The 12,306-nt window shown below is 40.7% G+C and overlaps 1 protein-coding gene across 8 annotated transcripts in view; it reads right to left on the bottom strand.

Moving 5' to 3' along the window:
- myo16 (myosin XVI) overlaps nt 1-12,306 on the bottom strand; it is a 101,478-nt gene that overhangs the window by 56,052 nt on the left and 33,120 nt on the right. For all 8 annotated transcript variants that reach the window (XR_015720782.1, XR_015720783.1, XM_087853101.1 and 5 more), the window contains 5 exons: nt 11,402-11,472; nt 10,909-11,052; nt 3,749-3,857; nt 1,630-1,754; nt 1,413-1,538 (listed from right to left, as the gene is read on the bottom strand). Coding sequence is in view for 6 of the 8 variants with exons in the window: in XM_087853101.1 (XP_087709227.1) it covers nt 1,413-1,538; nt 1,630-1,754; nt 3,749-3,857; nt 10,909-11,052; nt 11,402-11,472 (575 nt within the window). In the remaining 2 variants the exon portion in view is untranslated. The remainder of the gene's footprint in view (nt 1-1,412; nt 1,539-1,629; nt 1,755-3,748; nt 3,858-10,908; nt 11,053-11,401; nt 11,473-12,306) is intronic.

Here is a 12,306-nt window from a genome sequence, read left to right on the forward strand (position 1 = left end):
TCACGTGTAACTTCATTATAAAACTGAATAAATTAATCCAAATCCCTGCAGCGCCGCATTTTAATACCTTGTCACTTAGTTGCAAAATCCAACACAAAAGTATTTTAAAAATGTCTCCCTCGAGAGAACACAAGTTGAAAAGCCCTGAGTCAAATCAGGGAAGCCAAGAGCCAGGGTCTAACTTATCACAAGACTGAGAGAGGTAAGCTTAATTAGCTACAGTAATAAGGTCATACATCTTCTTAAAGGGTCAGTCTAGTGTGAATACCACACTCCACATGGGGTTTTTAGGTCTAATGCACCGGTCGGTGTTACAGTTTCCAGCGAGTCTTTACAAAGAAATCGTCTGCTTTGGACTCGTGTCAGAAGAACTTCTTACTAGTAGAACTAACAATTTACTTAGCTGGATACTTGCACACATTTGCAGCCATAAAGTCTTGTGCCAGCCACACTAACCAGTATAAGAAGAAGACAACAGAAGGTAAATGTTAAGCAGGCTCTGGGAGTAGTTTGTATGCAGGAAAGAAAGCACTGGCACCAGTAAAGAGCTGATGGCTAAGGATATTAAGCACTGCGAGGGAAACCTAATCGATTTTCCAATCCTCCACACTGCCACTCTTAAGTCAAATATACTTACATGTTACATAGAACACTCACAAACACACACAGCATGGCTTTTGTAAAAACAAAGACATGGAAGAAGGTTAAAATTCAATTTAAAAAGAGAATTATGTGGAGTTATACATTTAAGCTTACTGAATAGCTATAATCTGATCATGAAACAACTACAGAGAGGAATTCAGTAAGAGGGGAGAGAGAAAACTAAATCAGAAGATCCCTGTGAATGAAACTGGGAAAGGCTAAAAGGCACAGAGATAAAGAAAATATTTTTTAAAACACACAGGAAAAAAAACATAGCGTGAGAACAGATAAACCAAAGACAGAATGACTCAACACACCAAATGAATAAATTCTCTTTGTCAGCAGCCAAGCACACAGCCCAGAATGTAATTAAATAACTAGTTGGGTCAGCAAGATCTGAATGTGATCAGTCTCTTCTCTTCAAAGCTGGAACCCTCCCAAACCAGCAGATCCTATTCCCTTCCTGTTCCACCATCTCATCTGGAAATCAATCTCCTCTCTTCTGAGAGAAGCCATTAAACTGCTAATCTAGAGTGCTGTATGCATTTGTTGTAACAAATTCATACACAGAGTCCTCCTGTGTGCCTGTTTCTGATCGACTGAACGAAGAAGAACAGCTTATCAGAGTGTGTAAAAGGTAACAGGAGGCGCGCTTCTCTCTGGAATAATCTATCACAAATTTTTCTCATCTTTTCATTACTGAGTTTAACTTAGGGGACTATTTAATCAACGTCCATAACATGCTGGCTTTCTGTGCAGCTGTGGGTTACCTGTCCATATTTAGCAGCCAGGTGGAGAGGGGTCCAAAAGTTGTTGTCAGCAGGATGAGGATCTGCTCCGCTCTGCAGTAGCACAGACACCACTTCTCTGTAACCACTCGCACATGCAATGTGGAGCTTCAGAGAGAGAGAGAGCAGCAAAGAGAAATTGTAAGTTTAAGTGCAACAGAAAGCTTTTACATCCTAACACATATGTGCTTTTACATACCAGAGTAATTCCTTCTTCATTGGGCTGATTGAGGCTTCCCCCTGAGGCTACAAGCTGTCTAACATCAGAGAGCATGGTGCTGGGTCTCTGAATCTTCATGGCATGGATGGATGACACATCCACACCTAAAAGAAAACACCACCATAACTGAGAAACTTGTGTTACAGTAAGTCTTTAGTTGGCATGCTTAAAGGAATAGTTCCAAATAATCTGACTCATTATCTTGCAAAGAATTGAATGTTGATAAAACTCATATTTCAGTGGATAACGCTGGAACCAGGAAATGGTTAACTCAGCATTGCATGAAGGTTGAAGCAGCTAACGCAACAAAGGGGAAAAGCCTACATCTCACTGACAAATACACTATCAGCTAGTTTCCCAGACATGCCTTGCCCTAGACTAAGAGAAATATTCAATAAAGCTCTCGGCTGACAAAAGGTTTGAGTCTACAGCTAAGCTTGTCTGGAAAGAGCCATTACTTGTTTTACTTATTATGTGCAAAAATGTTGACGTAAAAGAAACATTTTTGATGTAGTTTGATCCCAGACAATTTTTGACCTTTTAACTGCAGCAATAAATCAAAGCTAGATACATATTCTTTTAAACTTACTACACTAAACTGCTTAAAACAAAGTGGTTTACTGACTTTTGCAGTCTAAAGGAATGAGCTACAACCAAGTGCCCACTCCTGCAGAGCTAAACTGTTTACGGGACTAAATCTGAGATTCACGCGTTGTTTTATATTAGCAGTTGTGAACAACATCATATAAGGAGAGAGCTGGCCGTGCGCTCAACAATGAAAATTAAAATACCGACACTTGCTCCACCCTGTGACCTCTGTAGCCAGGCCATCAAAGACAAACAGAGGTTTACAAGAGCATCTATCCCAAACAATGAAGATCTATGTATCCTTTCATAATTACATACACACTGCACACCTTACTTTGGTTGCTGTAATAATGTAGATTGATTGTCAATCAATCTATATTTCAGTGTGATAAGCTTGAGGGCACTAACTAATAGGACTTTTCCAAACAGCCATGATTAAATCAGGTAATCAATAGTACTGTGTTTGCAAACAAATTAGAGCCTCTGGGTGTGGAGGCCTTTAAGACATACTGATAATAAAAAAAATCCACAGCTTGCCAGAAACTGTGGGAATCCAGTGGTGGATTAAACCGTCAGTGACTTAACGAGAATAGTGAGAATGAGCTAGACAATTTTTAAAGAAACCGATGGCATGGCGGAGTACAAAAAATATCCTGATGCAGACACACACGGAAAGTCTGTCGTTCTCCTATAACCACGCAAACTTGATGGGGTGAGAACGCATGCAGCCAGGTTGCTATAGCAACAGAGGCTGAGCGAGGCTGTGTGAGAAAAAGTATGTTTTATGGTGGCAAAACCAAATGCGATTGGGCGGTGTGGTGTGGTGGATGGGTGGTGGCGGCTTGGGTTGACGGGGGAGAATCAGAGGTGCTGCAGGTTGGCGCGGGGGGTGGGGGGGGGGATCACCACACGGGCTGACAGACAGAAGCAGACTCAAAAGAGTCAGAGGCTGGATGTGCGCCCATGTGCAGGGTGGTCTGAGCTCGATGAGTTCGCCGTCTCCACTCACAAGCTTGCATTTGTCATGTTATTCAGCGCAGGCTCATGTGTGGCAGATGGGCGAGGGAAAACCCTCAATCATTGTCATCATCTGTTTCTATCCAGCTTTGTCAGCATGATTCCCGTTCTTCGTTCCCTGCATGTCTCTCGATATTTTTTTCTATATATTTTCTTCTCCTTCTGCCCTCATGCGTCTCTCCCTATACCGCTTTCCTCTCCCTCTTTCATTTCCTACTTTGCTGTTAACCTTCACCTTTTTTAAGAGACTAGAGCCCCATTCACGATATACCACAATTATGCCTGTGGGTGTGCCTCACCTTCATGCACAAGTACACACACAGAGCAATTCATGTTTAGCTGCAGGTATGACATAACATCCAAATACGTCCCAAGCAAGACAAATGTAGTCATTAGGAATTTTTTTTCTCCTTGAAAAAAGGGTGTGACATAACGGAAGTGAGCCACTGGATTTGTTTGGGAAGAGTTAACACACATTAAATACCAACTTTACCGTTTTCCTCCAAGTGTTTTCGGAGGATGTAGCTGGTCTCCGTCCCCTCAATGGCGTAGTCCAGAGGAATGTTTCCATTGATGTCCTGAAGCAAAACGTTCACTCCAGCCTTCCAAACGCAGGACAGAAAACAGACAAGAAAAAGAATTTACGAGCAAACTCTGTTTAAGCATGTACCCTGAGCCATTCATCAGACTTGAAGAGATGATAAATTGGGAGTAATTATCTTGGCTTCCCAGAGGGATATACCTGAGCAGCGCCATGGAGATGCTAACAGACAATACACTGAACTAAAGGCATTATTAAATCACTGCCTGGGGGGGCAGTAAAAAGTGGGTGCATTGGTTAACACTGCCTGGGATCACACAGGTCAGTGTGTATGTGTGACAAGATTAATATGTGTTCATTCAACAGGGATGCTGCCAGAACATAAGATAACACAAGAGGCCTCCCTCTGGAACCTTTAATGATTGCCTGATGACAGTCGTCAACAATCAGTGTTCACTCTATGGTTTATTGTTTCTCTTGAAAGGAAATTCCCCACCAAAAACGCACCTCTTAACCTGTAAACCACAAAGGTGTGCAAGCTGAGCAATATGTACTCTAGTTACAGTGACGCTGACATCGCCTTCCCGCTGTCTTCTTCTTTTTTTTTTTAGTAATTACCAGTTGTCAGCATCCAACCATAAAATGCTTCCTGCTGTTTGAGTAAAACATAAAAAAGCAAGTCAATGTAGCTCTCATAGAAGGACGAGGTCTGACAATAGGGATGAGAGACTCTAACTGACGGCCCTTGTTTAATATTTATAGTTAATAGATTTCTAACAACCTGTTTGGAGTGTGGCAAAGAGATTTATGGCCTAGTCCTCAGGCAGGCAGCGATGGAGGGCTGGGAAAAGAAAAGAAAACTGAAAATGCAAAGAGGGAGCAAGCTGACTGAACTGCACGAAAGCTGTTAACCTTAGTGCTCTGAAAACCAATCAGCAAAATCATGAGAAAAAACAAACTTCGAAATAAACTTTATCTGTCCAGTTGTCTTACAAATAACAGACGTATTTTATTAAAAGAAATAAATAAAATGAAAAGGGAACATTTCTGATTCAGGGACACTGAATTCAGTTTTGACTGATCTGAAAATGTGTTCCAGTGAGATCCACAGCTTCATTGTGCATCCATCTGTGCTATCCAGCGGGAGCTCTTTTTGCTCACTTATGAGGGTGAGCTGGGGGTTAACAAAGAGAATTAATTAACATTAACTATCAGCTGGTGCTTCATGACTATTCATGAAAAAAAGCCTTATCACAATGTGAAACACAGCTTGAGAAGAGCAAGATATGAGATGATGACGAGTAAGTCAGAGTGGGAGTGCGCATTAAGGGGGCACAATTATCCCCCCTCTGCCAAACCCACACTGCAACTACACTAACACACACTCCCCCCTCACTCCCTCAAACACTTATGGTGCTTTGCACCCAGTGGTAATCTGCAAATCATCCTAATAAACCTGAAAGGAGTTCTCATGGTGCCTCTCTTAGCATGCATGTGAGTAGAGCAGGGCGATATGACCAAAAATATTTATCACAATATACATTTGAAAATTTGTGATAACGATATAACTGACAATATAATTGACGCTAGACAAAATACTTTACAACTCCACAACTTTATTTGTGCAAAAAAAAAAAACAAGCAGCTGTTTTTTGCATTAAAGTTATATAAAAAATTAAAAGTGGAAATGCAAATTCCTTGCAGTTTAACCAAAAGGCATTTCCAGTGGAAACTGGCCGACATATCCTCAGCATAACCATGTATAATATCCACAAAACTTAAAAAGAGGTTATACACACACAGTACGGTAATATGTTGAAGCGCAGTACGTATCACTCCGCGAGGCTCCTGCCTACGATAGCCGCAAGGCTCCGACAATCCACCAAGCGGTGCGGATTCGTAGCTTAGCAAAGTCGTACTAAAACATTTGACAGATTTTCCAGCACCGTGTACCACATAAAATCGTTTCGAGGTCAGTAACACAACCAGAATTCCTACATAATTTTTCAGAAAAATCAAAGGATTGAATTTAAGTGTGCCGTATTTTCCAAAAAACACGGTAATATCGACGGCCCGCTAGCATGCTCTACCAAAAATAGTGCTTTGTTGTGTATCTGACGGGCAAAAGCTAAACCAGTTCCACACCACTGAAGTTGCAGCATTTTTACAAACCAATTCTGGTTCATCTGTTTCATTCAACGATCCGCTTTCGCCCTTCTCGTTCTCTGTTGCAGCCATGCTTTTTCTGCCATGTGCGTATGCATATTCTATCGCGATATTTCATTTTCTTATCATTGCCCGACATTATACCGGTATTACCGTGAACGGTATGATATGGCCCAGCCCTACATGTGAGTATTACACAGTGGGAAGAGAAGAAGTGTGCTAATCCACACGTTTACCATCAAGATTAAGATTAACGGTAAATAGATGTGCGGCAGAATGAAGTTATTACCTGACAGACAGATACATTATGTCCTCTCTAAACATCCACACCTATACACCTCTACAAAAAGCATCCGGAAAAAACATTTAAACATATAGAAATTGAGAATAGAATAGCCCTTTACTGTCACTGTACATGTACCACAAAATTGTGGAAATATGTTGCTGCCCATTCTGAGAAGGTTAAAACTGCACAAGCAGGACATAATCCTGCACTTGATACTGTTATAAGACAGGGCTTTTCATCCGAGAGTGAAACAATCACAAGAAGGAAATCAGCAGAGAAACTCATTGTATGAATGTAAAAATGCTGGTTTAGCTGTACAAGTTCTAACAATAACAAGCAACTGTCATTTAGAAACAAAAAAGGTATTATGGCACATAGACCTCAGCCAACAGACACAGGTTATGAAGCAGGAGCACTAGGCACCACCAATCCAGTGACATAAATCACACATGATAATTGCTGACAGATATAAATGGGTTTGTGTTGTCTGGCAGTCAAGCGTAGTGCAAAGGGGTTATAAAGTTGAGTTGTGAGCCCCACATAAGCCAGCACCATTATGATGGATCCACCAAAGACATCCCAGAGATGGAAATCTGTTAATGCCAAACTCCCTGTGGTTCATAATGGCAGTTGTTAAACACAGTGACTGCTAAAAATCAATAACAACTAGTAAATGTGTGTTGAAAGCTGTCCCTGGGGTAGTTACTGCTGAGCTGGACACCTTCGGTGTGAAAAGCTAACCAGCACTGACAGCTCGCATACAATGAGGCATCAGTCCAACGTATGCCTGACAGACCAGTAAGCTTCTGTCTTAATCAATACAGCTGTCTACAGCTGTTCTTCTGACAATTTATGTAGCCTAGACTAAAAAAATGCTACTTTTACTGAAATCGATTGTAGTCGGATCATAGGCAAAGCCCTAACCAGAGCTCAGAACAGCAGTGCAATCTGCTCTGTACACATAGAACCATTTAGACCTTCAACCTACTCTTCTGTTCCCATGTTTTACTTTTGTGACAATTTTGCTTGCTTTTACAAAAAGAGCAGATGTTGCAGGAAAATAAGGAATCATGATTTCATAAAGATTTTAAGTAATGTGCAGCACAGAAAATCTTTTCATTCTACTGAAAAACAAAAATGAATATATGAAAAAAATTAATTTGTCAAAAGTATAGGTTGAATGAAAAAGCGAGGGGGATGAAAAACTATCCGATTAATGCAAACATGAATGTCCCAAAATAGAGTACGTAATACCTATCCTGCTAATATTACAGGCAGTTTTCTGGGACCTAGCTTATAATGCACTATACGACTAAGCAACAGTTGCCTGATGAACCACTGTGATGTTTGGGGGTTGCACTGCATTATGAGCAGAGAGGCAGAGAGAGTGATTTCAACTGATGTCAAGTGAAGTTCAGTGCAGCCAGAGGCTTGCTGTTAAACGTCTGACTTCAAAGGACTCGGAGTTCACAAGTTCTAAATTCATTATTTACAAGCATGGAAAGTGGGTTAATTCAACGACTGTACCCGTGCTGGATTTTGAGCAGTAAGACAGGAAATTACATTTTGCAAGAGAACCTGCTTCCAGTCGATCACATGATTCCATTCCTCTCCTAGCACAAGACTGAAAGCTAGCATTTCACAGAAAATGAGAAAGGAAAAAAAAACAGAAGTGGTTTTGTTTCAAAAGGTAGAAACTTTGACAGGAACCAAAACAGAGCCTCCAGACTAAAGACAAGAGGAACAATCTGACTTTCACAGAAATTCCAACATTTCCAGTGACACTGGGGGTGTGTTAGTGTATGTTGCATGTCTGTGAAGGCACCAATCGTGCTTTCACAGATGCTGCCATCTCGACGACACCTATGTCAGGACAGGCCTGTCTAAACGTACACCAGTCACATGGCTTCAGCCATGCCTCTAAACTGCTGAGCAACTGAAATATGAATTGTAGCCTCTGTCCTATTTACAATTAAACAAAGGGTTTTAAAGGTCTGCAAATATTTTAATCTTTATTCCCATTTTATAAATTTCGGGAAATATAGCTGTAGCATTTTTCACATTCCACTCTGAACTGCGAGTTAATGCTACTAGGGTGTCAATAACAAACATTTACCAGAACTGGAGTGTCAATGGTTTCTGGAAGGGGTTTGGAAATGGGCTGGGAATGACAGAGCTTAGAAATGGCTCGCTCTCCTGCTGTTTGGAGGGAGGAGATAAGAGAATTAACATTACTGCCAATCCGGATGCAGAAAAGCAATTCACTCATATTTCTAATCATTCCCCCCATCCCTCTACTTTTCCACATGACAAGCTTGGTAACATCTCTGTCAGCAAAAAAAACACTCTGTTGCTCTGAGAAGGAACTGGAAATCAAGGACAGGGAAACAGAGGACAAAAGGAGGGAAATAGCAAAAGAGATGATGGAGTGGAGACAATAGATTAGTATATACTAGCAACATTATTCCTTCTTGTGCCAATCAAAGATAAGGGTGCCAGTCAAGCTCCTTGAGCGAGGCCATTGTTAAATAAAGCCGTTACATTCACAGGGAAGAGCTTGCAATTAGAGCTCTGACGAGGGAACAGCCTGACAACAGAGCAGAAAGACTGGGAATTGGCAAGAGTCTGCAGTGAAGGAGTCGGGTGTCAAAATGAATAAACAGAGAAAAGGGATATTGGATCTCTATCGGAAATACTGTTGGACTGAAGCTATTTTTGCCATGGTAGACTGAAAAAGCTTTGGTTCTCCTTTCAGAAATTATACTCCCTTGCTGTTCATAGCAGAAAAAAGAAACTCGAACGTTTGTCTTACTATGAAGTGAAAAATTCACCCCAAGGAAATTTGCACCATTTTGAAAACTCAAATGTTTGAAAGTGTTTTCTTCCTTTCACCCAAATGTTGTCACGAGCATCCAAAGAGTAAGGCTTTCTTGTACTGTGTTAATTAAAGTGGTCCTGAGCAATTCTCCAGGTTTTCTGAAGGTCTTTCAAGGTTTTTCTTTGGACATTGGCTGCTTTTTCACTCATTTTCAGTCCCATCCTTGTACCATTTTCAGAGGAATTTTTTTTCTAGCTTATTACACCACTTAACACTACTAAGCATAAAAAGCAACCTAACTCGTGTGTCTACACATAACAGACAGCTTACCAAAGAACTCATTTTAAATATTATTATTATATACTTTATTACTAGAAACCTGTTGTAAAAACACATCGTTTATTCCTGTTTCTTTAACTGAATCTACAAAAAATTTCAAATATAACAAAATTTGACGAGCATAAAATAGTATTTTTTAACCCGTGATAAATTAAAAAAATCAGAGGACAAGTTGAGGACAAAATAGGTTGCAGGTCTAAAAACCAGTCTGCAGCAGATGAACAGTGTCTGAATGCACTTAAGAATTCCAGAAAAGACCTGACAAAGAAATTTACAAGAACAAAATACACATAACACCAAATAATAATGTTCAAGCTAAAATCACACAAAGTCAATGTTTGTTTAATTTACTGTGATCCCTTGTGTCTTAATATTTCAATAAATTGCTGCACCCATTTCCCATTTTCCTAGCAAAATATAAAGAAATGAGGGACGGCTCAAGTCTTTACTGTACTTTGTGTTGGTAAGCTGTAAAAATGAACTTCTCATAGTTTTTAATTTCTAACAAATGTTCTTCCTTTTTCTTCCCTCTGCCCCTGTTCTCTTCCAACAGAGTAGAGTTATGCGTCAATATGGCCCAATTTATGAGGAACTAGTTCTTTCCTGATAGCAAACGGAAAAAGTACAGAATCAATCTCTGTCTCTCTCTCTTTCTCTCCCATGGCATTACCCATCATGAAAGCACATGAAAACACAAGTCACTGCATTAAAGTGCATTTGAGATACATACAGGACACCCTCCCTAAACAAACTAGACACCCCACATGCTTGTAGGGATATTAAATGCACGCAAATAAACAAACACTATTAATTATCTGTATTCTTTTTTTCTGGGAAATACTTCAAACGTACACATTCCTCCCAGGAAAATCTCTTCCCTTTCCCACAGACAGGAAACACCAGTCACTCAGGACCCAATCAGCAGAACCAGAATCCACTGGATTCTACACAGTTCTACACCACATGCAACCCTCTCTGCGTCTAATCAACACCAGCGCAGCAAACTCAGCCCACTCAGTGACTGGGCTTCATGTGCATGCCCTCCCTTACAGCTGGCACTGCTCTCATTATGGACCTAATCAGTACAACCAGGGCTCTTGTCAAGACATTCTCCACAGAATAGACTCTCTCTTTGATATGATGCAAATGCCGAATTCCAAATATTCTAATTTTTGGAGATTCAACTGGATTTGTGAAAGAATAAAAAGCTCTGTTTCCGATCCTCAGCCACACAAAACCCCTCATCAATGGAAGATGCTCCACTTGGACAGAAAATTCTTGATGACTAATGTGAGCCAGTAGTTCAAAGCTACTTTTAAATGAAGCGTGAGTACCAACCAGGTCCAACACACTAATCGAATTTGTAGCTGACACACTTGGAATTGCAAAGATCAACCAGAAAATTACAACTACAGCCAAAACGTGTGTCCTTGAATGTCTCTGTATGTTTTCTTTTTTCCTTCCAATATACTGCATGGTCATGTTTGAATGTGTGTTTCTCACCACCAGCAGCAGCAGCACCATATCAGCATGGTCACACACACAGGCTACATGTAGGGCTGTCCACAGGTCTTCGTCCTGCAGGTTGACGCTCAAGCCTCGTTCAATCAGAAGTTCTGCTGCAAAGACATTGTCATGGCGGGCACACTGCAGAATGCAAAAAGAAGGAAATTACAGAATTGTTAGATTTTTTGGAACCACAGGAGTGGTTCAGTGCACATACACTAATAAGTTGTAAATATGGAAAAATGTCCAGCAGTAGTAAATAAGATTTTGCCACTGTCACGGAGGAATGTAATACATTTTTGCAAAAATAAAGGCCTGGAGAACGGTTATAAGTATAAACATGTTACATTTATAGGAGCGACAATATCATTCTGTGAGGACACATAACAATGTCCTGATTTTGTAAATCTGTGCATTAGAAATGCAGGAATTCCAGAGAAGATGAATGTGAGTGTAAAAAATGCCACTTCCTGTTAGGGACATATCTTACCAAGTGCAGCAAGGATCCCCCAGAGGAAATGGGAGTGTTGGGGTCAACACCTTCTTTCAGGAGGCGCAACACTGCAACACACCAAACATCCATATGTTAGCACCTGCTGTTTGCGAGGACAGGCAGCGTGCTTAAGGCAAGCACAGTAGACACATACACAAACACAGGCATCACTATCAAAACCGATGTGTGTGGAGTGAGTGTCCTCTGACTGTCCTTGTTACGTCAGTGCGGATCAGTGTTAAGTTGTGCGTGCATGTTTGGTAACCCCTGTTTTCTGACCTGCTGCTGTGGCAACAGCGAGCCACGCAACCCAATAACACACTGACACAGATCTACTAAAGGAAACATAAACCATTACAAACAAGCTGACACAGTCAGACATAAACAGATAAGCAGACATGGTTAACACAGATAAGCAGGGTCCCAAGATTTTGCTATAAATTTGATGTGTTTTTAAAGAAATAAATGTGAACGTAGCAGCACACAGTGACAGAGCAAGAGCGACAGGACACTGGGGTGTGCAACAGAGGAATAGAGACTGATAGTCAAACAAGAAAGGCAGGTGGAGCGCTGTAGTTTGGACACATGTGAATTCAGTGACACTGACAGCACTAGACGGCTGCTGACTGAACCGAGGAAGACCTTATACCAACACTGTCACACAATCCCACCACATATACACACATACTTCCAGAAACATACACAAACGCATACAGTCTGTTGCATTAGCACATACATGAATATCCACACAGAGCCATGGCAAAATATTACACTTTAAAGTTTTTGCAAAAATCTAAAGGAAAGGATCTGTTAAACATTACTGTCTTAAAATTTACTAGCATTGCAAATGGATTCACCTGCAATAAATATGTGTATTTTATAAACACAGATAACTGTTTGAA

The sequence above is a fragment of the Neolamprologus brichardi genome, chromosome 16, assembly GCF_056152115.1.
Source record: "Neolamprologus brichardi isolate AB-2024 chromosome 16, ASM5615211v1, whole genome shotgun sequence".
Lineage (NCBI taxonomy): Eukaryota > Metazoa > Chordata > Actinopteri > Cichliformes > Cichlidae > Neolamprologus > Neolamprologus brichardi.